We start from the raw sequence: 27,594 nt of genomic DNA, 5'->3' as shown, positions 1-27,594 counted from the left end.
TCTCTGAGCCGACTAAAAACAGCTTGCATTTCGGCAACAAACTACGCTTTTGCAAGAAATACTGGTGGAAGCACATGCCAAACATATCCCTTCGGTGCTTTCGTCGTAACCGAGGGATTGCAAGTTAGCAATTAGCAGAAATATGTGTGTATTTCGAGTCACCTCTGATCAGTACGGACTTAGAGTACCCTCTGCGACACCAAAATTTGATATGAAAAATCAGCGAACTTCAGAGAAACAGATTGGATCGAAAGATGGCCTGGTTCAATCGAGCCTGGCCTCAGAACAAACTTGGACAAGATACCTTCCATCCACGAGCAGGATTCTGGCAAGTGATCATTGCTAGTGTGAGTTTCAGCTCGGCAAACACACACTGTAAAAGTGTACGGACTTCGAGCACCTGGGTCTACGTAGCCTCGTAGGTCTACCGGCATGTGTGACTCATGATGACTCCCTGATCCCTGGTGGCGGTGCACCGGTGTCACATACCGGTACGCAGGCGCGTACGCAGGGTCACAGCTAGGGGGGTTTCCAACCGAATCCCAAACAATAAGTTTTAACCCTTTCTAAAGAGCCCTATAGGCCTAGGAATTTTTCAAAATTATGCATTTTTTCGTGTTGTTTGGATCATAACTTCAGTTCTATTCACTCAATCTTCATTACTGTACATGTATATCATGTAATTTTAGGTGAATTTAAATTTCGGTATCAGGGACCCGCTAGGTTTCAGGTGCAATGTAGAATTAGGTGACCAGCCTACCCTTCGCATACAGTGCATACTCTAGTGCCTTTTAGGTGTAATCTAAATTTTGGTGCCTGAATTCTCTACCGAAATTACCGAAATTAAAATTACACCGAAAATAACTTGTTATACATATCTTGGGCTTCCTGGAAGTGGAAGGTACCAGGGGCAGAATGAGGTCGACCATGATAGCCAGGACACAGTACAGTCATGTACATATCCAGCGCTATAGCCTATAGGCTATAGCGGTAGAGTGCAGCGACGGTGCGAAAAATGCCCCAAACAGGCCCAAACGCGTCCTGCTCCAGCGATTTCGTTTTTCTTGATCGCAGAGTTTCGATTTTTTTGCTGTGTACTCTTGAAAATATCACAAGTGGAGCCCCTGCAAATTTGAGCGAATCAGCGCGACGACAATCTCAAATTCTCGATACTCAAGTCGCACTGCGCGCTTTTGAAATTGCCGAGATCGTGGCTCAACTTACAAATGATTTATCTCACGATACATTGCTCGCAGCGCTTCGCAAATTGTTTCAACCGACAGCTGAGAGTTTTCTATTCGACCTGAATATTTGGATCGTTGGATTTGAGCGAGATTTGACTGAGTTACGATCTATTGAAGTTTTGCATTCTTGCCAGATCGATCATGCGCCCTACCAAAAATGCCCAAAAACGTTGCTCGTTTGGAACATTTGGGGGGTTTCCGGGCAACGGGAAACCCCCCCTGCGTACGCGCCTGGTACGAGTAGTGTAGTGCCTACTAGTGGTGTGTAGCAAGCTACGTCCAAATGACTTGTTACATGTTGCAGGTGGAAGTGCTATCGATCCTTCATGCCCGTTGGCGTTGTGTCAAAAAATGGGAATGATCCCACTTTGGAAAGTGTCTTGCATTAGCGGATGCTCGAAAAGGTGGCAGATTCTGCTCGACAAGCAGTGAAATTGGCAGAACCATACAAACCTCATGGCGGGCAATTCCTCGAATTCCGCTCCATTTCTTTATCCACAATACCAAACATGCATGAAACTTACCAGAAAAAGTGCCGAATTCTGCCAATTTTTCGGCCGGCATTATCCGCATATGCCTATCAATAATAATTATATCATGCTCTACTTTCATAGTATTCTCAGGATCCTGATGATTGGTGTGTCATATTTTAACAAATGTGTAAAATACCGGTATTTACCACTCCCTGCTGTCAACTGCATTGTATGCTGCGAAAGCTGTGTTTGGTTGTTTTAGTGATTCTTTGCGACGATGTTTCTTCCTCCCAGTTTAGTTTTTCTTCTCTTCTTCTTTTTATTTTGCTGTTCCCGTACAAGATCAAGAGGCTTTACCGGTTTGGACTACTAGTAGTACTACTAGTACTGCTAGTGCTACTACTACGTACATGTATACGTATACGTATACGATATTAGTATAGCCTACAATTGTAGCCCGTCGCGTGCTGTCATCTTTATATCTGGTCGTAGTCCACCGTACCGTTGTTCACTTCAGATTCAGTTCAGTAATCGCGTCGGTGCTCCTCCTACTCAGTCTAGTAATACTACTCTAGAGTACATAACCGTTATGTACTCTTGCTATTACCAAGAGTCCATAACCGGGGTTTTGGACTCTTGGTACTAATAGCATGAATAGTGACTAGTGTCGGTAGGTGTTGCTCAAGCGACTGGTGAAGTAAGTAAGCTTCTTCTACTACTCAACTGTGTGTTCATTTCATTGTTGACGAGGAGGCTGCGTAATTCAACGTGCGGGATTCTTTGGGAGCCTTTTGTCTTGAGTGACTGCCAGATTGAGGCACTCGCCACTCGATGTCCAGCCGCCGGGCTACCGGTAAGGTGCCTCGTGTCGTGAGTTTGTTGTGCTACACTAGTCACTACACGCAGGCGCCGAGGAAATCGGTGTGATCCAGGGACTGGATTTCCATGTCCAGGACGTACAGTAAATAGTGGATATAACGTGCCCCTTTGATTTTCGATAATTTATCACTATATCCGGTGCATCACTATAGCCGATTTGCATGTATGACTGACACATGGTACAAGACTATGCATGAAATGATGCGTACATTCTGGAAAAAGCATGAAAAGCAGCCACATGTACATGTTGCTGCTTACAGCATACAGGGAAGAATTTTCTCTCAATCACGTCTGCTGCCTGATGCATCAGGCAACACTGGATCAGTTTTGGAAGAAGTGAACTATATTGGAAGAACACTTGTTTTGTGATCATCACTCTTGATCAGTATAATCGATATTTTCCTGTGCATTTGATATGGTTTGCTTCCTGAAGCCCATCACAATAAGCGATATATCGGTATAGCCGATAATAGTGTGTATAATGATATTTTAGCTGTATTTTTTGTGATTTGATTTTGATTTTGGCGAGTTCTATCATTATAGCCGGTATATCGTTACACCCGGTCACTTTATAAACGATACTCACTGTACATAATCATTATGATTGTTGTACAAGGCAAGACCTCATCATGAGGCTCATGTACTCTTGCGGATTGTCCCTCTGCGGAGTGTCTGCGGAGTGGTACCAGTGCCCGTGCCTACATACATGTATGTACATGTACATGAGTCATGAGCATTGAGACGTACCGTATCATCATTGCAATCAGTCAGGCCACTGTACGTTAAAAAATTAAATAATTACGGGAAAATCCCAGCTGAAAACTTGTGACAACTGTCGCTGATTTCCGGCTTTGTCTTCAGTTCAGGTTGCAATTATGGGAGGGCATGTGCTAGATCCAATGAAGTACATAGTCATTGTACAGTCATGCAGTTACTAATACTATAACTATAGTATAACTTATACTAAAAGTGGCTAGCAGCTTGGGATAGTAGTATGTCAAGTCACTTGAAGTTGTATCGGAAGAAGCCAGGAATTTCCGGTCCATTGCCGGAATTTGAGTCTGTGATATGTCTACTACATATACAGCACTTGTAAGTGGCATGCCGGCACTGGTATACATGCAGTGGTATGGAGCATGCAAGGATGGCCATTCATCAGAGGGTCATGGCATGTGTACGTGACTCAACAGCAACTTATAATTTCCACTTGACACATTCATACTACTACTAATTATAGGCAGTCTATTTTATACACTGTTGTACAAATCATCGTTTTTTTAATTAGTCAGTTTGTCACAATACAGTGAGTTCCGGGCAGGGAGTCGTAAAATACTGGTTATTGTAATATTGGTTGAGTTGAACAGCGATAATACTAGCACTAGACTCTCATCAGTCACTCTGCAGTCATACTGTGATTGATATACTCAGACATCTCAATGTGTGTCACTCAGTAGTCGACATTATGGTTACTAGCACGCTGGATTCAGAGCCATGATGCAGAACGCCTTCGGGGGGGGGGGGGGGGGGGGATATGCCGCCTTTTTGGTGTGCATATTTGTTTGCTCCTACACATACAATTAGACCTGTGAAGAAACGGGCTGCCTGTCTGTAAAGCAAGACCAGTTTTCTGCCTGTTTTCTACTTGTAAGTTCTACGCAGAGTGGTCTGCGACTAACAGGCTTCATTGCACGTCAAAGCAGCCTTGGGGGTGTGTGTGTGTGGGGGGGGGGGGGGGGGAGGGGTGCGGCATGAGACAGGCAATAGAGACCCAACAAAGACCCAGAGCAAAAAAGTCTTCATCTCGGGACATCATAATGCAGGCAAACAGTGCCAAACACATATAGCATTTTTGGCTAAACATGTACAGTGGTCCCTCTATAATCCGGCACCATTTGTGCCACGGAAAATCTGCTGGATTAGGGAGGGTGCTGGATTAACAAATCTGATTTACTGCTGCAATGTGCATGAAGAGGACATTTTGGCTACTGAAAATTGTGCTGGTTTATCGAGGGTGCTGGATTAGAGAGGGACGACTGTAAAAGGTATATTACTTGCTGATTAAGAAACTTATACTAAAAAGTCTAAAAACCCTTCCAAGTCCATTCACATCGCTGTGCATACCAAGGCCGCACCATACAACTGTAGTGAAAACACTATCCTTGTAGTGCAGAGTGTCCGTCACGTTGTCACAAAGAGTAAGCTGCCTTGCAGTACGATCGAGTACACATTATTGTAATGGCGGTATGTTAGATCAGGACCAATGTACATTTTCTGCACTGCAAGCTTCTTTCGACAATCTCGTGTCCAAGAGCAAAGTCGGGTGGGAGGCCTTCAGCGCTGCAAGTGCACATTGATGCTGATTTCACATGCCACAAGTCTATTTCTGCAAGCAGCTGTATGAACATCATGGAATTCTACACGCGGCCGAGGGAGAATACGAAACTAGACAAGTCTGTGACCATCTCTAAAACGCATACAGACAAACAAACAGGTGCAAACTTGTTTCTCAATGGGGAACAACGCCGCTTGTATGGGCAAGAACGGTGCAATGTTTGCAAAGGAACCTTGAAGGAAAAGGCAGGCAGGTCTACGCTACAGTACGCATCATACATGTCTGACACGGAAACCGACAAGAGCGCACGTATATGAATTTTATGAATTATTGAGTATGTGACCAAAACAATTACAAGAGGAGCACAGAACTTCTAAAGAAAGAAACTTTAATGACACATATTGACAGCATACTGGACAGGAGGCCAAAGGAAAGAAAGAGCCGGTGATTTTCGGTTGCTTATCACGAGACGACTATCTGCCTGCAGGAAAGCAAAATATCAACAAAGGTAATTGCAAATTGGGTGAAGGTTGACAGTGAAGGCATAGTGTGAAGGTTGACAGTGAAGGCATAGTGTGAAGGTTGACAGTGAAGGCATAGTGTGAAGGTTGACAGTGAAGGCATAGTGTGAAGGCATAGTGTAGTATAAGTACTCATACTAGTACAACGCAGAGTTACCGATGACTTGCGAAAGTGCTCGAACCACGAAAAGGAGCTTGCGACACAAGTTCATAACAGCGGGAAATAGCAGGAAAGTGTCCCGCCATTATCAGTGTCTGCTCCAGCGCCGGGTGAGCCGGGTAATCCACCCGGTTGGGCGGCGCTTGGACCCGGTTGAAAATATAGTCCGGGTCACCTGTGACCCGGTTGGTACTGTCGAACTTTGAAAGGACTGACTACATGGCTTGTATGTGTCAGATACTTCTTCTTCTTTCGTAGTTTTCTAATTCCTGTCCTCTCTTTTCTAAATGCGGCTTATCCATTTGCCTTTAATGGCTTTATATCATTGTGCCTAGTTCCCGTTTATTGTCCGAATTAAAATAAACCAACCAACCAGTTAAAACATGTGACTCGGCTGGTGAGACAGCGCCAGGTACATGTGTACCCGGCTCCGACCCGGTTGAAATGGTTGCGCCAGGTACACGTGTACCCGGCTGTCCTACAATCCTAGACGGCAGACACTGATTATGAACTTGTGTGGTCTTACAGTATGTGTATTCCACTACAACCAGGACTCAATTTGCTTCTATCAAAAATATAACACTGAACAACTCTAAAACGTAAAAGGCCACTCAGAAGTAATTTGCCGTGTTGAGGCAAGTTCCAGTGTCATGCACTAGACATGCACACGAGATCCTACTCCCTAAAAACAACATGTGTTTCAACCCCAGGTTAGGAAGCTCTATTAGGTCCGTGGGTCTATGTAACTCGTATCCGCAGCCTTGGCCTGTTGACCGCAAGCGTAGCCCAGACCAGCCATGCCATATGCGAGCGTGCACACTAGTAAGTTGGCCTTCCACCGAGGCGACAGAAACTGGCAGCCCGGGAGAGAAGACTAAGAAGCCCACATCGCTTTACCGTTTACGCTACAGTCGCGCATTCGACCTATAGAAAGCAGATCACAGTTGCATACTCCTGTTTGTGGACTCGTGGTAATAGTACAAGTACTATAAAAATATAGCCTCTTGTACGGGCAAAATAATAGCGCATATCAAACAAACTCAGAGCTCGCTGACTTGTCAGTTTGAGCACCCTGGCAAGGTATGTTCGAGCCTGGTTCAAATCTGGCTTTGGAAAATTTATTTTTCATTGCGATCTGGTTCGGCCTCATTTAAGCCTAGTTCACATTCGACGGGGCGCGACGGGACGCGACGTAAGGATCGACGGGAAGCGACGGGACAGTCTGACGGCGTCCAATGTGAACACCAGGAACGGGAACGCAACCGTACCGCCGTACGGATCGGGAAGCGATGGGAAGAGTTGGATTGATTCAACTTTTCATACCGTAGACGGGGACACAAGCGTACGAAACAGTTGCATTTTGAGTGTGAACAGGAGACGACGTCGTGCGCCGACTGCTCCCGATTCGTACTTGGAATTTTTTAGCATTTCGAACACCGCGCTTCCTATGATAACTCGCAGAATGGCTAACACGACTTGAGTTGAATTCTAGCAGGATAAGGTCTGATGTCACATATGGTATTTAGGGATAGCTCAGGAGCGTGACAGACGAACTGTTATATCATTTCCTGGAGCTATTATTTGAATGGCACACCTTTCGAAGCTACTTTTTTGGTCTTCATGAAAACCTGGTATTGTGAACTTGATTCCGCTTCATTGAAGGAGAAATAATTGAAAAGAAGTCCCGAAAAACAAGAAATTAGGTCCAAAAGTCACCCCGTCACGGACCGTGCCTTATGACTGTCGCCGTTCGCTGTTGAACGACGCAACGACTGCAGCATGTCGTGTCGTACGAATCGTACAAGATTTTACAGCTCACCCCAGCCTTCCCGACAGGCCCTTACGTCCCGTACCGTCGAATGTGAACTAGGCTTTACTCTGTGCTGCGCTGATGAGTCAACAAAGACAGAAACAGTTCTGTCCGCAGATTGAGTCATCAAACAAACTCATGCATGGATGCAGTAAACTATTAAATATACTATACATGTACTTACTTTGATAGTACCTAACGGGGTCAGCAGGCATCACTCAGTAGCTGAACAACAAACAACATAACAACACAAACAAAACACCATCACAACGCCTGTTCGCAACCGCTCCAGATAGCCATAAAAGACATCGTGGACTACGAGTACTCTGCCCAGCATGCTGTATGTGTGTGTGTGGGGGGGGGGGGCAAAGAAGTTGTCGTCGATGAATACTGGAGGGAAACATTCCTGCTGTAGCGAGTCGGCAACTGCTGGCTGTGGATCGGTTGTGTGTTGTTTCTATACTTGTAATCAAGAGGGCATGAAGCCCAGAGTGTGACTTTTTGCATGGGTGTCTGTCACAGCAAAATTCCAGGATTACATCAGGGTTGATGAAGATAAGCGGTGGCAAGTGGCGTAGTGCATACAACTGAGCTGCACCTGTGCACCAGGAGATCTGCTTGAACCGAGCTTGTACGCACTAACGTTACATCACTAAAAATGATGTAATCCAGGAATTTCGCCGTGGCAGCAACCCACTAGAGCTGCACACGCTGAGTTTCATGTACTCTTGACGTAATTGCCGTTCGCGCTTCAACTAGGACTTATGTATGGATGAAACTTTCACAGCACTCCCTGTCGGTCAGCACATACCCTGTATAACTCCACTATTGTCTCTTGATGCTCGCTCACATCACCTGTTTTATCTGATGCCCATAAAATAAGTGATATGCTGCTGCACAGCACATGCAGACTGTCACCTTCATCACTGGAATAGTCTCACCTCTGCAGTCTATTCAGACCATCACCTTCATCACTGGCACATTCTCACCTCTGCAGTCTATTATTCTCACCTCTGCAGTCTATTAGTCTCACCCCTGCAGTCTATTAGTCTCACCCCTGCAGTCTATTATTCTCACCCCTGCAGTCTATTATTCTCACCCCTGCAGTCTATAAGTCTCACCCCTGCAGTCTATTAGTCTCACCTCTGCAGTCTATTAGTCTCACCCCTGCAGTCTATTAGTCTCACCTCTGCAGTCTATAAGTCTCACCCCTGCAGTCTATTAGTCTCACCCCTGCAGTCTATTAGTCTCACCCCTGCAGTCTATTAGTCTCACCTCTGCAGTCTATTAGTCTCACCCCTGCAGTCTATTAGTCTCACCCCTGCAGTCTATTAGTCTCACCCCTGCAGTCTATTAGTCTCACCCCTGCAGTCTATTAGTCCAGTGTTACCAAGTGGCCTCTACCCCCATGCGTATTGGCCAGTGCCATTTTGCAGAATTTTCAGAGGTTTCCGTACTCGTTTTTCAGGTCAACATTTTGACTGAGTTAGTTCAACTGTAAAGGCTACGCACAAATTCAGTACAATTTTCAACTTCACTAGGTTATAACTCTGTTCTACTTCGCTTGATTTTCACAATCTAGGGCTCGTTGGAAAGCTCTAGCAGGAGCAACGCCAGGATGCCAAGCACCATTATGAAGCCGCCACAAAGCAGGCGCCGTAACACAGCAAAGTCGTCTCCAAGCCTAATATGCAAGCAAATCGTCCCATCAACACCATTCGACTCTCGTTCATCGCAGAACGCTCAAAATTGTTCGAGACGATTCAAACTTCAGCCGGCTACATCATTATAAAGTGCTCAATTGCTCAAAGGGCACGCAAAAAAAGGACCCGCCCAAAAAAAACAATGGCGAAGAGTTCGATGAAAATTTTGTTTTTGCCAAGGTAAGAATACCTGAATACGGCACGCGATATCTCTGGAGTCGGACGTCGCTTCAGCGATTGTTGCATTGGGCGGCTTGGAGTTTTTGCTACCGCGTAGACCCTTCGATTGTTGCCTTTGCACACGAAACGATGGAGTTATGATGGTTGTAGTAATCGATCATTATACATGATCGTGTGCGGGATATTCGGTTGAAATCCGTACTGCGGACAAAACTTCGTTTTTCCGTAAAAATACGGACAAATACGGGCAGTTGGCAACACTGTTAGTCTCACCCCTGCAGTCTATTAGTCTCACCTCTGCAGACTATTAATCTCACCCCTGCAGTCTATTAGTCTCACCCTGCAGTCTATTATTCTCACCCCTGCAGTCTATTAGTCTCACCCCTGCAGTCTATTAGTCTCACCCCTGCAGTCTATTAGTCTCACCTCTGCAGTCTATTAGTCTCACCCCTGCAGTCTATTAGTCTCACCCCTGCAGTCTATTAGTCTCACCCCTGCAGGTTATTAGTCTCACCCCTGCAGTCTATTAGTCTCACCTCTGCAGTCTATTAGTCTCACCCCTGCAGTCTATTAGTCTCACCCCTGCAGTCTATTAGTCTCACCCCTGCAGTCTATTAGTCTCACCCCTGCAGTCTATTAGTCTCACCTCTGCAGTCTATTAGTCTCACCTCTGCAGTCTATTAGTCTCACCCCTGCAGTCTATTAGTCTCACCCCTGCAGTCTATTATTCTCACCTCTGCAGTCTATTATTCTCACCCCTGCAGTCTATAGGGCTTGAAAGTGCTACGTCACAGCATAGCAACAATTTCAAAAATTCAAAAATTGGATCCACTTGGATCCTGTTTGTGTATGGATCCAAGCACATTTCGAGCAGTCTTACTCTCAGCATGGTGATGTAACCAGTGAAACTGACTGATTTGGCTACTGGGGCGGGGTTACAACTGGCGGCGAAGTAAAAGTCACCCCTGCATACGACATGAGTGGGTTGCTATGCACCCACATACTGAGGCAATAGCAAAGTCACACCTTAGTGGATCCAAAATAGAAATCTGATGTCAACTTAGTACTCCCTGGCCGTTTTCGACGTCATCACTTTCAAGCCCTATTAGTCTCACCTCTGCAGTCTATTAGTCTCACCCCTGCAGTCTATTAGTCTCACCCCTGCAGTCTATTAGTCTCATCTCTGCAGTCTATTAGTCTCACCCCTGCAGTCTATTAGTCTCACCCCTGCAGTCTATTAGTCTCACCTCTGCAGTCTATTAGTCTCACCCCTGCAGTCTATTAGTCTCACCCCTGCAGTCTATTAGTCTCACCTCTGCAGTCTATTAGTGTCACCCCTGCAGTCTATTAGTCTCACCCCTGCAGTCTATTAGTCTCACCTCTGCAGTCTATTAGTCTCACCTCTGCAGTCTATTCAGAAATAATAGAGCTTCTAGTTTCTTTCTCCCTATATAAAACGAAAACACGATTAGAAATATCCAAGTTCCTTCGCACAGGTCCTCTGGAAATGGGCTTCCATTGATTCTTTCTAGTTCTCGGCGCTGTGGAGTATTCCATAACAAAATTTTAGGCAGGTTTAACATGGGCCCAGTTGGAGTTTGAGGTCCGAATCCCAAATTATAGGTAATGAAATGGGTTTCGGGCCTATTACAAGTTTCAGCACAAATCCTATTCGAAAATATCCAGAGCCCAAAGATCCAGAGCCCAAAGATCCAGAGCCCAAAGATCCAGAGCCCAAAGATCCAGAGCCCAAAGATCCAGAGCCCAAGTAGGAAGTAAACGTACAATGCAATGGATCGATGTATTTCGCTCATAAACAATCATACAGTAATGAGTTCACACCCTGCATGCAACCAAAAGTTTTAAAAAACTGCTCACAGAGTGTACAATTCTGATCCAGCCTGCCATGCGTCCAAATTCCTGATCTACGTCATTGCTTTCCTGCCAGTGCGTACAGTCTACTCGCGATAAATCGTGTGCACTTTTGCAATTTGGACGGCATATACTTTTGTATATGTGCACAAAAGTGTCAGTCATGCACTCGCGATAAGTCACGCATTTTCGTCTTCAAAATCGGGTGTGCGACTTATCGAGAGTAGACTGTACCTAGTGAGCACAGATTGTACAGTACAGGAGTGCCAATCTCACCAGCCATGAGTACTGCGTTTGTGGTGGAGAATACTTCTGAAGTATGCAGAGCTCAGACAGTAAAGCACAGGCTGATGACGTGAACCAGGAATTTGAAGGGAAGAGCTAACCAAAGTGGAGTCACATGCTCTGAGGATACGTACTTTTGATGTAACTTAACACACAATACATCATGATGGTGCCAAAACCACACAGAACATTATAGGAAACACTAAATATTTAAAAGCGAACTCTCGATATATCAAGCAGTGGGCAACAGCAGCCTCAGAACCAAAGTCCAAAAGTACGGAGGTGCCTACATTGTACGAGTATAAAGCCACCTGAGCGCGCGCAGGTGGCACGATTCACACAGAACAAACGGATAGCACGGAAGACGGAAGAACGATCACAAAAAGAAAAGATGCCAGTTCAAAGTACAGTCAGACCTCGCTTATCCGGTCCTCTTTTGTCCGGATCCTCGCCAACCGGATGAAAATCATTACATTGTAGTTACCGATTTGCATCATGCATACATACAGTATGTGTGTTCGATTTTCCGGTTCCCTCGCCTATCCGGATATTTTTGTGCAAAACGGATGCGTGCGGTTAAGCGAGGTCTGACTGTGGTAAGATGAAGAGGTGAGTTGACGAGGGACAAGATAACAGAAAACAATAGTCTGTGAATGCGTCACAGCGAGCCCTATCACTAAGTTGGGATTTCGAGCGACACCCAAGCACACAACGAGCCTTCGTGATACCACAATCTCCCGAGATAAATCAAATTCGGTGTAGACACAGCCATCCCTACAAAGAATGGTGCTACCAAACAACATGAAATCTGCTCCAAAATGAGCACGAAAGGACGAGTACAGCAAGATCACGCGAGAATCATCCAGACAACGGAAGCTCGAAAACGGCCACTCAAGTGGCTCACAGAAAGGTACCTCATCACGTTCTCGGGACAAGTAAACGGCACTACACTACAGCTGACTGGAATGTGAGACGAGAACCTGCGCAAGCTACTGCGTCGTTGACTGATGACTGTTGAGAAATCTGACCAACTGCCATGGCGGTACTTCAAAAGTGCATGGAGTGCAGACAGACCATGGCGCAGGTACACCACCTGATACTAGTACCCATGGATTTACTTGTAACAAATCTAGTACTGCAGTGTACTTAAACTACATGTAGTTAAAACATAGTGCTGAGAGCCCACCAGTGCAATGGAATGAACATTTCTTGATCGTCACTTGGTGGCTGTGGTAGAAACAACTGTCAGCATACAGCCTTGAAACCATCACTGCTGATGAGGCTAGGGATGCTGCTTCGCAGCTCACTTGGCTGCCATCATTAGATCAAAGCGAGTTAGATGGTTAACTGCAAGAAAGAGAGACAAGCCCACTTTGTACAGAAGACAGAACACGGAGAGAGTGACCCGAAGCGCTGCCATTCATGCCATCCCAAACTGAATCCACCAAGCAGTGGGGATTAATGCAATGAAGGCACGAGTGCACACAGTGGTGAGAAGACACAGCCAAACCCAAAGATGCAATAGCAAACACTTGTTTTCAGCACATTTGCACTGTAAGATTCCGTGTATAAGCCCATCTTCCGTGTACAAGCCCATTCTTGCAAAGTCAACACCTTGGTTCAAGATAATGCTCATGCCCTTGCATGTTCTCAGTCACGTGAACAGCCTCTTTTACGGGCAAAAGCAACACAATGATGAGATTGCATGTTCTCATTGTGTACGACGTACACATCAGTGCAGCTCTGCTGTCCGAGTTCACAAGGCACACATGCACCGTACATGTACATCGGAACAGCTACCTCGATCGACCCACACACGGGCTTGACTTCGTTTTCGACACAAATGTACGAGTGGAGGTCGAGTCCGGCGTGACGTCATGGTGTACTTCGGGACAATGTAAGGTACCTTCTGTTCAAGTTTTCACCCACTTCAAATCATTGCAGAGAAAAACGAAGTACATGTACACCATTGTGATCACGGGCTAAACGACTACAAGACAAAGAATTCTTTTGGTGACAGTTCCCCTTTAAAACAGATACATTTCCTTGTTGCCTGTTCATGTCTTCCAGTAACCTTGAAGCACAACACGAATTTAGAATGACATGGGCAGACAACAAAAGGAGCATCACCCACAAACTCCAGAAGCAAATGCTGTTTCCCAAACCCACTAAATTGGCACAATAGATGAATGCAACTTACCGAGGTGGTCCATACCGGTCATAGCCCCTGCAAGAAACCACACAAGCACATCGAATTCCACTGACACAACTGTACACACAACCACACTTCTAAAGTACACTCTGGATGTTTGTGCAAAATAAACCTGTGAGTGTGCAAGCATCTACTTACATTTGCAGCGGCAATATACTGCAAGTACAATTATGTTACTACTGTATATTTAGCGGTGAGGCATCCTGCAGCTTCATAACTCGAAGAGAATTGGTAAGCACACATGCTCATTCCCTGGGCACTGCAAATTCACAACTCATTTCATTTCACAGAATCATTTTCAACGTTTCGGCAAATTGCCATCATCAGGATGCAATATGAAGTGGAAGTCTGCCAAGGAGCAGTTATATACACTAATTTGGTGTTCTTAGGTGTTGATAATATTTCTATGACTGGAGAGCCAGTGACAGGGCAAGCCGCAAATTGCGAGAGGCAGTGGAGATCAGAAACGAAGGCCCAGAGATCAACACCAGTACTGGATGGTCATTACTCTAAAACAGTCACACCACACTGGCTATCTAGGTGACAGTATTTTCTGGAAAACACTGACATGGTCACATTCGTGTATTGCTTGCGGGAAACCTGTTCAGACATTTCTCAAGTTATCTGGTGACATCTGCGCTGTGCTAACTTATTAGTATTACCAACACCCAGAATATGAGTCAATGAAAACTTGTGATCTTTCACTAGTTTTAGACATGTCATATTTCTAGCACTGAGGTAACATGTGTAGTCATAGAAATATTATCAACACCTAAGAACACCAAATTAGTATATATAACTGCTTCTTGGCAGACTTCCACTTCATGTTGCATCCTGATGATGGCAATTTGCCGAAACGTTGAAAATGATTCTGTGAAATGAAATGAGTTGTGAATTTGCAGTGCCCAGGGAATGAGCATGTGTGCTCACCAATTCTTTACTGTATATTTATGTAGTGAACACACCTTCCTGTTATCAAGAGTACATAACCAAGAGTGTGCAACTCGAGGATCCCCCAGCCCACGGCGGAATGTTTTCATGACATCAGTCTTTGGCGGCTGTTTGGCTCACTGATGCCATCATACGTAGCTCGAGATCAAAGTACAAAGAATGCGTACGTCACAGCTACGACAGTCAAAGCAGAACAACGGACGATAGATCGATGTGTCCTGAACCTGATGAACTCTCACTGTATCTACAAAGCAAGCGCGGGAATGCATGCACACTTCATCATACTGCTGCCAAAGAATGACGCAATAAAAAAATTCCGCCGTGGGTGAACCCATCACAACTCGAGACAGGAGTTGCACACTCTTGGTTATGTACTCTTGCTTTTATACATCTTCATGTACAGTTTGCAGAAACAAAGTCCACCCTCATGAACAGCATAGCCCTCCCCGCCCCAAGGGGAAGGTAGGCTGGTGGCAACTCTGCTTTATTCATGAGGTTACCCTTGCTGTAACTGTACATTGCACTACTTTTGCATGGGATGGGGTAGGATCTACAGAAAAGCAACTTCCCTGAACAAGAGAGCACTAAACACCCCCATTTGCATGAAACGTCCATGCACATGATTGTGTACACGGGGTCCAGTGGAAATGTCCTGTGTAAAATCAAATGATTGTACATGACTGTATTGTTAGAAAAAGAAGACAGTCGTGTGCAATCTTGTGACAATACCTTGGTGGTGAAGAATAGCGAGGAGGTGGTGGGGGATAGCGGCCACCATACGGACTACGGCTGCGATAACGTGGAGGTGGTGGTGGTGGTCCCCTGTAATAATCACGCGACGGTGGTGGTGGAGGCGAACGCCGGTCGTAGCGGCTGCTGTATGATGGCGGACCATAGTCTCGGTATCGCGGTGGTGACCGGCCACGGGGTGGAGATCGGCCTCGGGGTGGAGATCGGCCTCGGTAATACGGAGGTGGTGAACGCCTGCGCGGAGGTGGAGACCGTCTGTATGTGTACAAGTAGGATAGACAGGCAAACATACCGGTACACACATCGCACCACATACGATTTGTGAATTATTCATTAACACTTAAAACAGCCGACACTCATAAATGCATCCCTAGCAGTAGCAGCTATCCAGCCATACCCGTAGCAGTAACAAGAAATGTATATTAATAATAATAATAACAACATTATGTTTGCTGTGGGGCCCAGTTGTTTTCTAGGGGTTTATACTACCATGCTGTAGGTGTTGTTGTAGGTGTTGCTGTAGGTGTTGCGGTAGGTATTGTGTCAGGTGTTAGTGACTGTGGTTGTGCTGTCGTGCTGTAGATATTGCCTCCTACATTCGGCGTACCATCTTTTCATCTGTCCCTGTTCATATTTTGACTCAGCCCACAAACCTCACACCTTTCGGCCACAGTGTTCGTATTTGTTACATATACATGTATGATATAGTTGCCTGATGATCGTAGTACAGTCAAATCTGTCGTAAGCGACCGCCCCTTGGTGCAAGAAAAAGCGGTCTCTTACGGCAGATGTATGGTAAATCCGGCATACCGGGCATGCACATAATTATGCTTCCATGTACTCAAATCGACGAGAATAATGTGATTTTTGGTATCATTTTATTGGATATTCAATAGATATAGGGGCGCACTTGCAAGACAGCGCATTTCACACCTTGAAGTTGACAGCACACTGGCAAGTACAGTTTCGCACCTGACTGAACGTGGGTCGCGGTCGCTTACAGCAGATTTGAATGCAGCCACCGTGCATGAAATCGCGGTCGCTGGTCGCGCACAGCAGATGGTCGCTCTGGACAGATTAATTTGTACGTGAAACCGTTGGTGCACGGAAAATCGGTCGCTAACGGTAGATGGTCGCCTACAGCAGAGGTCGTTAACGGCAGATTTGACTGTAATACGTGAAACTCAGAGTTGTAACAAAGCTTCCAATCTCTCTCTTGTTTACATGTATAATACCTGTTTGGTTTGTAGTGACTGCATTCCTGAAGATGGGCGTTAACTGAAAAATTTGGATGACTGCCTTTTTCAGTGATTTATGTAGCCCAGAAAGCGCGTGGTGAGTGTTGTGAGGATGTATGATTACACTGTTGCACATGTACATTCACATTGCTAACTTTTAAAAACAGGTCAGAGATGTGCGAAAGTATGGTCAAAAATTAATAGTAGTTAACCCTTTCATTGCTGACCAAGTTCCCCCCTGCCGGCTAAGCTTTCAGCGCACTTACTTTCATTTCAAACCCTGCATGCACGTCGCCGAGCAAAATGTTTCGCCATTTTTTTGCATTCATTGATGGATTTCCACAATCTATGGCTTGTTAGAAAGGCCCAAGCCAAGCGAAGACTCCCTGGCTGTTCTCAGCTCCATAGGCATGCCAGGGTCACTTCTATGTGCTCTAGAAGATGCCCTTACATGTCTCAGAATCGCTAAACAACTTCATAATACATTTTCTTTCGCCATCTCTCTCAAACTAAACCAAACTTCACGATTCAAACTGCGCTGCAAAGCTGAGATCCAAGCGCTTTGTTTGATGCCCAACATGCATGCGCTGTAGCAAAAGGGGAATCCCCTAAAAAAAGCGAGTGGCGAGCAAAAAATTTGAACTGATGGCCAGAAAGCGTACCGGTATTATAGATTTTTTGCTATTCGTCACCGCTCGCTCAAAACTAGTCCTATCGCAAAGGACTTTATATCACTGGCAAGCTGAGCTCCATACATTTCCAACGGTATATCGTTTGTGAAAATCGGCCACCGTTGACATGAGTTACGACAGTTTGTACAGTGATATATGCACTTCGTACTATTGCGTGGGCAGTGGAGCGAGATCTCGCCATCCGCCGTTCAGGCACACTTTACAGAGCAAGATATCTCGTCATTAGCACAATTCAACTCATTTCACAATATTGTGAAATGAGTTGAGACTACCGATAAAAAGTGACGGAATGGAAAAGTTGCCAAGGTGATTTGATCACGTGACGTTACTGGCACGTTACCGGCGGAAAGGTTTTCCCGGCAGTAAAAAAGTGCTCAGGCTGCATGCGCGCTGTGAAAAAGGGAAAATCCCTTCTCAGCGCCGCGGTGAGAGGTGCAAAACTTACGTACCGGTAACGTTAGTTTATCGGTAGTGTGAATGTCCTTCACGGTTTATAGCCTTTCACGGTTTGACGGGGTTCACGGTAGTCTGAACTAACTGGTTTACTGGTTTACTGGTTAAGGGCGCGTTCAGACTACCGTGAACCCCGTCAAACCGTGAATGCCGATAAACCGTGAAGGACATTCACACTACTGATAAACTAACGTTACCGGTACGTAAGTTTAGCACCTCTCACCGCGGCGCTGAGAAGGGATTTTCCCTTTTTCACAGCGCGCATGCAGCCTGAGCACTTTTTTTACTGCCGGGAAAAGTTTACTGCCGCAGCAGCCGCGGCAGTAAAACTTTTCCGCTGGTAACGTGCCAGTAACGTGATCAAATCCCCTTGGCGACTTCCCCATTCCGTCACTTTTTATCGGTAGTCTGAACGCGCCCTAACTGGTTTACTGGTTTAGTAACTGGTGGTGTAGTGGACAGTATAGCGTAACTTGTAGTTCCTTGCTCCTTTCTCTTTTCTATAAATTAATTCTTGGCTCTCCATCCGAGTTGAATTATTGCAGTGTTAATTGAAGAGAGCGTGTGGGCGCTACTCTTAACTGTTTATGAAACTGCAGGAAGCCTCCCCACTTCTTAAAATTAATAGTGACCAGAAAAATTTACCTTGGTGGATATCGACTTCCGCCGCCGCCGCCACCACCACCAACACTATAGCCATGACCCTTAGAATGTGATAGCTGCATGGAAACGCATACGGTAACAAGAAACACACGCACGCACACAAGTACACACACACACACACACACACACACACGATATACTGGTTTTAACAGTCACCCAATACTCATCTGGAAACGTTCGACCCTGCAAGGCAGGCATGCACACACTATCTAGCATAGCCGACAAAGCCTGCATGAGAGGCAGTCAAAAATGTACGCAATACATGCAACAACAAGAACAAGCACATCTTCCAGCTTTCAATCAAGTCCATCCCATTCACAGATTATTATCATACATCGGGGTAACATACTACCCTTTCTGAGGTGCATGAACATTCAATGGGAGGGAAGCCAAAAGAACAGGAACACATGTTCGCGGGGAAAGGAATTCCAAAGCGATACCTAGCCGAAAGTTTAATAAAATTCAGGATAGAAATACCAACCTGAACGTTCAGCCTTTTATCACGCCACTCAGTACCATCAAGTTCTTGGACCGCTTCCCGGGCATCATCCCCATTCTCAAAATGCTAATGGGATACATGGTACAGAACAAGAGCAGCCAATCAAAACAGTACAAGAAACTACTTGTAGCAAAAGTCAATGACACCCAAAATAAAGCTAAACTACAACTACAACAACAACAACAACAACAACAACAACAACAACAACAACAACAACAACAACAACACCCAACTCCCTCAAACTTATGAATGACATCCACGTGAATCATTCCTCCTCCTTGGTGGAGTCATGATAAATGCACTGAGAATAGCACACAGGAGACAAAGCCTTTCAGGATAAGCTTGGAAAGGCATGCAACGTGCAGTCCAAAATATTGCCAGTCACCACTAACACTTGTACCAGAGACGTTGGCAACATGCCATTGATGTTCTAGTCGCTGAGCTATGGTGTACTGGTGGCGACGGCAAATGGTTTTGGTTTTCGTCCGACAAGGGTGGGATGCATTGCTTGCTAGAAAATCCTAATCGGTCTTGCATACGCACCGTACCGCAACTCGGTGATGACATCACTCAGTTGAAATCAGTCTAGTGTTGAAACGAAGAATCGAATAAGCGTACATCTTTTTTTCTTTATGGGGTCCCAGCCATTCCGGATAATTGACCTTCCGGATAGTCAATGTCCGGACAATCGATGCTCTACTATACAGACTTTTAATGGAGTCAGTCAGTATTGTGCCAGTAGTCGTTGACCATTTGATCCAGTGCCCTAAATTCTATGGGCTCCAACGTTTCCCTTACACGCCGAATTAATTCAAGAAGAAAGTACTCCTAACTACTTGGCGGGCGAAATATACATGTATATAATTTACAAGCCATAGGGACATATTTAAAATCCTGTAGGGCGCATCACGCAGCTTCATAAGTAAAAAGTGGGTTGTGAGCAACACTGGCTCACACTCAATCATAGCTTTTCACAAATTCATTTCAGGAAAAAGTATTTCAACGTTTCTGGTCATAAGATGCACACGGTCCGAGAAGTATGTTGGAGAAACTGGCTGTAGTGTGGCAACGCGAACCAAGGAACACAATGATAACTCACGCAACAAGACGTCTGGAAAAGCCCACGGGGAGCACTACCAACTCCACCATAGCAGCAAGGTACTGTCGCTTGGTGACTCAGCATTTACGGATGTTCGCGTCCTTGCCACTGAGTCGGATCGGGCCAGGCGGAGGATACGCGAGGCGATACAATTTCGCGACATGGCTCGAGAATAAACGATAACGCAGGGTGGGACCTCCTATAAAGGAATACCTTGCACATATATCTGGCCCCTCCTAGCCAGTAATGAGTATGCCCACTTCATTCCTGATGATGGTTATTAATTTTTATGACCGAAACGTTGAATTTTTCCTGAAACGAATTTGTGAAAAGCAGTGATTGGGTGTGCATGTGACCGTGATGTGAGCCAGTGTTGCTCACAACCCACTTTTTACATAGGGACTTACAGTGCGTTTCAAAAATATAGACGCGTGATTTCAAAAAACCATTACTGCATTAGACCAGCATCTATACCACATAAAAACTGTAATCACTTTGTGCATAAAAAATTCGAAATTGGGCGTTTGCTATCCTATCGCTTAAAACTCTATAATTATGAGAGTAATTGCGGGAAGGACCTGAGTAATATTCCGAAAAAATTCTCAAAAAGCTCCAGCCAAATTTGAAATATTTCAAAAATACCATGCGTCTATATTTTTGAAATGGACTGTAGTCCAAGGAAAACATGATTGGAAAGGCCTTATCAGCTTTACAACTAGTGGCTTTGTCGCTACGTGTGTTGATTACAAGCCACTTTATTTACGCTGCGTTGTATTGAGATTTGCCTATTCAGAGTCGCACTAGTATGCAGGCTTATACGTACTAGCCAAGAGTATCGGTACTACTAGTAGTAGTCAACCAATACAATTAATGTCAACAGTTGCAAATAGGCTGCCATGGCTTCAGCAGTACACCGTGCATAGCTGAATAGTTGAAAGAACTTACAATGAATGCATAATCTCGGACTATATCACATTCGGAGATGGCACCAAATTTCGAGAAGTGCTCCTTATTTACGCTGCGTTGTATTGAGATTTGCCTATTCAGAGTCGCACTAGTATGCAGGCTTATACGTACTAGCCAAGAGTATCGGTACTACTAGTAGTAGTCAACCAATACAATTAATGTCAACAGTTGCAAATAGGCTGCCATGGCTTCAGCAGTACACCGTGCATAGCTGAATAGTTGAAAGAACTTACAATGAATGCATAATCTCGGACTATATCACATTCGGAGATGGCACCAAATTTCGAGAAGTGCTCCTGCAGGTCACTTCTTCTAGCATTTTCAGGCACGTTTCCAACGTACACTTTCTTCACAGAATCTGGCATGACCGGGTCCACATAGGACAAGCTGAATAGGTTGGTGATAGAGGCCTGTATTCAAGGCTGTCGACAAAAAAAGAGACTAGACTTGTAGGGTCGGTCACAAGTAGGAAATTCCTACAGTCAGTAGCTTCTTCACTTTTCGTTCAAATGACTACTATAACAAATGTCCTGAAATTGGGACGAAAACGTTACTCTGAAAAAATCACGCACACGCCCTTCATTCGCGCCATGCATGCATGGCACACAAATTATGTCACAATCATGATTGTGGCACACATGTATGCACATAAATCAAGAGTTATGAACTCTTCGACATGTCACGTGCACAGGCCACAGTCGACCCGATATGGTGCATGTGGACCAGGCAGTAGATCTACAGTACAAACAAATACTGAGTAGCAAGAACTGACCTTTCAAAATGAATGCAAGGAACCCAAAGTTTGTTGTGGTTTGAGAAATTTGCCTCCGTAATTGTGGTAGGAGATGTTGTAGTATGGCTGGATATTCTCTCTTCCTGGAGAGAGCGTTGGAAAAGATATTGAGTGACCGAGAGACACGGCGATCGCAGCATGCAAAGCTCAAGCAAAAATGCGAACAAGCTCTTGGTAAGGAACCTTCGTATTTGAGTACGTGATAAATTCACGCCAATGACATTTGCCTTCATTGTTTTTCATTTCTAGAGCGGTTACAAGCTGCTTGCAAGACTAGAAGGTAAGGAAGACATGTATTTTGTCATGGTAGGGTGGTTGCAGAAAACTATTCCCAGTAATCATACTGTGCTCAACAAACATTAACTACAAGTAGACTGGTATTAAACTGATATAAACTACATTGTAGAGTTGTGGATTTCAGAGATACCGGGGTCTTTACTTTGCTATCGTGTCTCTGGGTAGAAAAACAAGAATCCTTGTCCGAGTATCTAGGGTGGTTTGCATATACTGGTATGACAGAATTGTATTGACTCATCATCTGAATATTACCTTGAGTGCATCGCCAGCCCAGAAATCAATCAAGAGGAATTTCTGGAGAGTGTCAGTGGGTTTGGGTGCTTTCTTGGCCTTTGTCAAGCCCATAGTCTAGATGCACGCCTCCACATGGTGCGGTTTGAAGAGGAGGGGGTGAAAACACGGAGCGTGTATACTAGCATCAGAAATTCAGGCATTCTAACAAGAAATGTGCCGTGTTTCCCCGAATACGAGTCGCACCTTTTTTTACGCTTAACTTCTCGGGAATAGAAGGGCATTCGACTTACAATCAAGTTTGAGATCCCACTTACGTTAATATAATATTGAAGCAATATGGCTCAAACCGAAAAGTGGGGTGCGACTTATATTTGAGACGGCCTGCACTGGCTGCTGGTCCTGGCAACACTAACTAGTCTGTGCATATGCAATGATGTGATATTCTATGCACACATACCTACGTATGCACACATAAGTCAGCAAGATGGCATTAAAAAAAGAGACACCAGTTTAGTGGAAACCTCCTCGATAGACTCTAGCCTTTGGGGTATCCTTTAAATATATTATACACTTTGGCTTCCCTCCCTCTGCCTCCATCCAACCCATCTTAGCTAGACAGCACCTAACACCGTTAAATATTCACTATGCTGCCAACCTCTATGTGTTTCTACATAGATGCATAAATGCTCGTGCTAGTCCCTACTTTGCCGACTTTTCACTCCTCGTGCTGTCTCATAATCCCGCACTGCTAGAATTACCCGTTCTCAGGAATCGCTCGGCCTGGTACTGCCCCATGCCAGATTGTATTTTGGCTTTCACTCTGTATCTTATCTTGGAGCTGGCCGATGGAACTCCCTCCCTGCCGCGATTCGCACCATCTCCCTACCTGCTGCATTTCGCTCCGCTATCTTCACGTGGCTAGGGCACCCTGTAAGAAGACCATAGGTCTGTGGGGACTGCCCTAGTAAAATATGAATAAATAATAATAATAATAATTTGAAACTCGGGTATTGAGCCAATAATAAAAGTAGAAAGGAAAAGGACATATGGAAACGAGTTAAGAGTAACTCTCCACCACTGTAACTAGATACTATATGCAGTCAGAAAGTGCAACAACTAGGCACAAAACTGACAGAGTACTGAGACATTCGACGTCCTGACACCTAGCTTCAACACATCTCCGTAGCGCTAACCGACAGCCTTCCAACTTGGAAGGTTCAAGGTTATGGAAAGACCAAAGAGGGGAAGGCAAGCGCAACGAAAACGAGCACAAGCTACAGTCCCAACGGAACAAAGAATGTCGATTGTCACTGGACGATGACGAGACCAGTAGGCGATTTGACAAAGCGGTCTAACTACAATTCGAAGCAGCAAAGCAGCACACCACCCAACTTGGGTGGGTCAAAAATATCAAAGATAAGTTTAGAAGGGGGGGGGGCGAGTTTCAAATTGCACACCTGATGAGCCGTCACGAACCATACGGCGAAACGTACGTCGTGTGAAACAACTTGTTTTGTAGTCAACTAGTCCATCACAATGTCATGCATGAGGAGTACTGTAGGAGTTTAGATTTCGGCTTGTACAATTCGCTGTCCCTCCAGAAACTTGCGGAGACATTTCGGAAATATCGCGGAAAAAGTTGCGAGGTAAAATGCCACAAATTGCGGGCAATATTGCGGATTTTGTCAAATATTGCGGGATTATTGTGGTAAAATTGCGGGAATTGCGGCCGATTTTGGTACTTGTACTGTAGTGGTGTACGATGTACGAGTCGTACAGCATAAATCATGCATGACAAAACAGAACGTACGTGTGCTGCGCTGACTGTGTTCAACTGCAAGACAGCTTTCCTCCATCCTCGGACAACACTCGACGCGAGCCTTGTTTTGTGACTTGTCAGCCGCTGATTTGCCCAGAAACTTCTCCATTCTGGTGTCGATCTCACAAGTAAACTACTGATGAGCTTGAAGAACTAAACAACATCGAAGAAAGACCCGAATATCGCGGTTGCTTTTCGAAATATCGCGGTGCTTTTCAAGTATCAAGGACAGTTTTCTACAATAACGCGGTTGATTTTTCAAATATCGCGGATATCACGGACTTTTGTTCAAATCGCGGAAAACAACGCGGCCGCGGAATCGCAAGTTCCTGGAGGGACAGAATTCGTTCTCGCAAAGCTTCCCCCTTCTTAACTTATCTTTGATATTTTTGACCCACCCAAGTTGGGTGGTGTGCTGCTTTGCTGCTTCGAATTGTAGTTAGACCGCTTTGTCAAATCGCCTACTGGTCTCGTCATCGTCCAGTGACAATCGACATTCTTTGTTCCGTTGGGACTGTAGCTTGTGCTCGTTTTCGTTGCGCTTGCCTTCCCCTCTTTGGTCTTTCCATAACCTTGAACCTTCCAAGTTGGAAGGCTGTCGGTTAGCGCTACGGAGATGTGTTGAAGCTAGGTGTCAGGACGTCGAATGTCTCAGTACTCTGTCAGTTTTGTGCCTAGTTGTTGCACTTTCTGACTGCATGTAGTATCTAGTTACAGTGGTGGAGAGTTACTCTTAACTCGTTTCCATATGTCCTTTTCCTTTCTACTTTTATTATTGGCTCAATACCCGAGTTTCAAATTGCACACCTGATGAGCCGTCACGAACCATACGGCGAAACGTACGTCGTGTGAAACAACTTGTTTTGTAGTCAACTAGTCCATCACAATGTCATGCATGAGGAGTACTGTAGGAGTTTAGATTTCGGCTTGTACAATTCGTTCTCGCAAAGCTTCCCCCTTCTTAACTTATCTTTGATATTTTTGACCCACCCAAGTTGGGTGGTGTGCTGCTTTGCTGCTTCGAATTGTAGTTAGACCGCTTTGTCAAATCGCCTACTGGTCTCGTCATCGTCCAGTGACAATCGACATTCTTTGTTCCGTTGGGACTGTAGCTTGTGCTCGTTTTCGTTGCGCTTGCCTTCCCCTCTTTGGTCTTTCCATAACCTTGAACCTTGCAAGTTGGAAGGCTGTCGGTTAGCGCTACGGAGATGTGTTGAAGCTAGGTGTCAGGACGTCGAATGTCTCAGTACTCTGTCAGTTTTGTGCCTAGTTGTTGCACTTTCTGACTGTATATAGTATCTAGTTACAGTGGTGGAGAGTTACTCTTAACTCGTTTCCATATGTCCTTTTCCTTTCTACTTTTAATAATAATAATAATAATACATGTAGAAGAGAAAAGGACATATGGATACGAGTTAAGAGTAACTCTCCATCACTGTAACATGATACTATATACAGTCAGAAAGTGCAATAACTAGGCACAAAACTGACAGAGTACTGAGACATTCGACGTTCTGACACCTAGCTTCAACACATCTCCGTAGCGCTAACCGACAGCCTTCCAACTTGGAAGGTCCATGGTTATGGAAAGACCAAAGAGGGGAAGGCAAGCGCAACGAAAACGAGCAAAAGCTACAGTCCCAACGGAACAAAGAATGTCGATTGTTACTGGAGATGTGTTGAAGCTAGGTGTCAGAACGTCGAATGTCTCAGTACTCTGTCAGTTTTGTGCCTAGTTATTGCACTTTCTGACTGTATATAGTATCATGTTACAGTGATAGAGAGTTACTCTTAACTCGTATCCATATGTCCTATTCTCTTCTACATTTATTTATGGCTCAACATCCGAGTTTCAAATAATAATACAAATACACTTTTCCCCGACTGATCCTTTGAATTTGAAGTTCTACCAATCCTTACAAATACACTGGTGAGTAGTTTTTAGAATCTAGGTTTGGTCATCTTGATCAACCGGACCGGTTGCTACGGCCCTGATATGCATGTGTTATTGAGTACTAGGGCAATACGGGGGGGGGGGGGGGGGGGGGGGGGGCAGGTATCGCCGTCCATATTGATTGCCCTAGAACACATTTATTTCATGGGTACACTTTGACCTCATGACCTTCCAAGTTTTTTTTCCATGTGGGCACTTGAAAAAGCACTCGGAAGGTCAAGAGGTCAAACAGTGTGTGGTATATCGTGTAATACTGTAACGGCACACTTGAGCGGGCTGTGAGGAAATATTGCACGCTAAGAATGGTCCCTGATTGCCTGTAACATTAGTTACGGTCACCTTGCATGTAATAATCTCTGATGTTCCACTTTTGTTGTATGATCAGCCCTGGCAGCAGGCATTCGATATCCACCGCCCCATCAGTATCTGATGTAGAATACTACTATCTTGTACTGGAGCATGTCTGCCAATCGCGCTCACCTCGTCTGGTCAGCACTGCTTTGGACTGCTTGCAGGTATGTGCCGCTGTGTTCACTACCACTGTTTTGTTTGGCTTGCCACACAGTCCGTTCTGATATACTTTCGCATTAGACACCCTTAGCAAAAAACGTTATGTTGTAACAGTATTATCGTAAGGGGGAAAATACCGTGATTTGGGTTCGACCTTTAGCAAGATGCACGCTATTTTTAGTACGCTGTTGCCACGAGAGTAGCTTTGATTTCGCGCGGTACAACCATTTTTGTCACCATATACGCGATACAAGGTGAAATGCGTACGGACTATGCAATATTTGGCCAAAACACGTACCGTTGGTCACAACGATAAATCAGCCCCCATAACGTTTATACTCTGCAGCTTCAACGCTATTTGGGTGATCAAGGTACGAGTACCGTAAAAAATAGCGTTACCGTTGTTTGCTAAGGGTGTCTATTACCAGTATTTACCACTAATATACAGTCAACTTCGCTAATAACGACTGCGGATACAACGACAATTCACGCATAACGACAGAATTTCCATGCCCAGAGCAAAGTCCCATCAAACTGCATACAATTAACTTCGGATACAAGGAGGACACTTTTCTGATGCCCCGCCGATTGTCGTTATTCGCAAAGTTGTCTGTATACGTACATATACAACGTAGACAGTTGTCTATATAGGATTTTGGTCATGTTTTTCAACTCAAAATGGGTATGGCACGAGAATAGCAAAAAGTATGTGACCAAGGCTGTGTTTACATGAGGCGTTTCAACCCGGGTTGAGTTCGACCCGGGTCAGATTTCAACCCGCCATGTACACAAAATGAATTGCGCGTTTACATGACGCATTGCGCTTGACCCGGGTTGAAATTTCGCCCCGGGTTGATTTCAACCCTCCCCTCAAGGGGAGGGGTTGAAATCAACCCGGGGCGAGAAAATCGTACTAACGTACTTCTGTGCGTATCTCGCGCCAGGTTTGAATAGCACTGCACATGCGAATTTCGCGCGAAAGTATTCACTTGACCATACAGGATT

At 45.0% G+C, this 27,594-nt stretch overlaps 2 protein-coding genes across 6 annotated transcripts in view; one reads left to right on the top strand and one right to left on the bottom strand.

Annotated features, from left to right (window-relative positions):
* Positions 1–5,071: 5,071 nt before the first annotated feature.
* LOC135817590 (uncharacterized) lies at positions 5,072–21,526 on the bottom strand. 2 transcript variants are annotated; one of them, XR_010553560.1, is made up of 8 exons: positions 21,216–21,526; positions 18,900–18,983; positions 18,401–18,474; positions 15,352–15,627; positions 13,660–13,686; positions 12,646–12,806; positions 7,604–7,644; positions 5,072–5,409 (listed from the first exon to the last, which is right to left on the bottom strand). XR_010553560.1 is itself a non-coding variant. In XM_065330808.1 (7 exons), exons 1-6 carry the CDS (start codon positions 21,345–21,347, stop codon positions 7,638–7,640), a joined length of 600 nt encoding a protein of 199 aa, XP_065186880.1. In that variant the 5' UTR covers positions 21,348–21,521; the 3' UTR covers positions 5,081–5,409; positions 7,604–7,637. The 2 variants fall into 2 exon arrangements, 1 of the variants encoding a protein (XP_065186880.1); XM_065330808.1 differs by lacking the exon at positions 12,646–12,806 and having other exon boundaries at positions 5,081–5,409; positions 21,216–21,521.
* A 196-nt stretch (positions 21,527–21,722) lies between these two features.
* Positions 21,723–27,594, top strand: part of LOC135817582 (brefeldin A-inhibited guanine nucleotide-exchange protein 1-like) — a 42,992-nt gene continuing 37,120 nt past the window's right edge. For all 4 annotated transcript variants that reach the window (XM_065330797.1, XM_065330798.1, XM_065330800.1 and 1 more), the window contains exons 1-3: positions 21,723–21,949; positions 22,025–22,055; positions 26,465–26,594. In XM_065330797.1, coding sequence (XP_065186869.1) covers positions 21,838–21,949; positions 22,025–22,055; positions 26,465–26,594 — 273 coding nt within the window. In that variant the 5' untranslated portion in view covers positions 21,723–21,837. The remainder of the gene's footprint in view (positions 21,950–22,024; positions 22,056–26,464; positions 26,595–27,594) is intronic.

This window comes from Sycon ciliatum, chromosome 5 (genome assembly GCF_964019385.1).
Source record: "Sycon ciliatum chromosome 5, ocSycCili1.1, whole genome shotgun sequence".
NCBI lineage: Eukaryota > Metazoa > Porifera > Calcarea > Leucosolenida > Sycettidae > Sycon > Sycon ciliatum.
The sequence above is the reverse complement of the archived record's forward strand: the minus strand, read 5'-3'. Positions and strand labels throughout refer to the sequence as shown.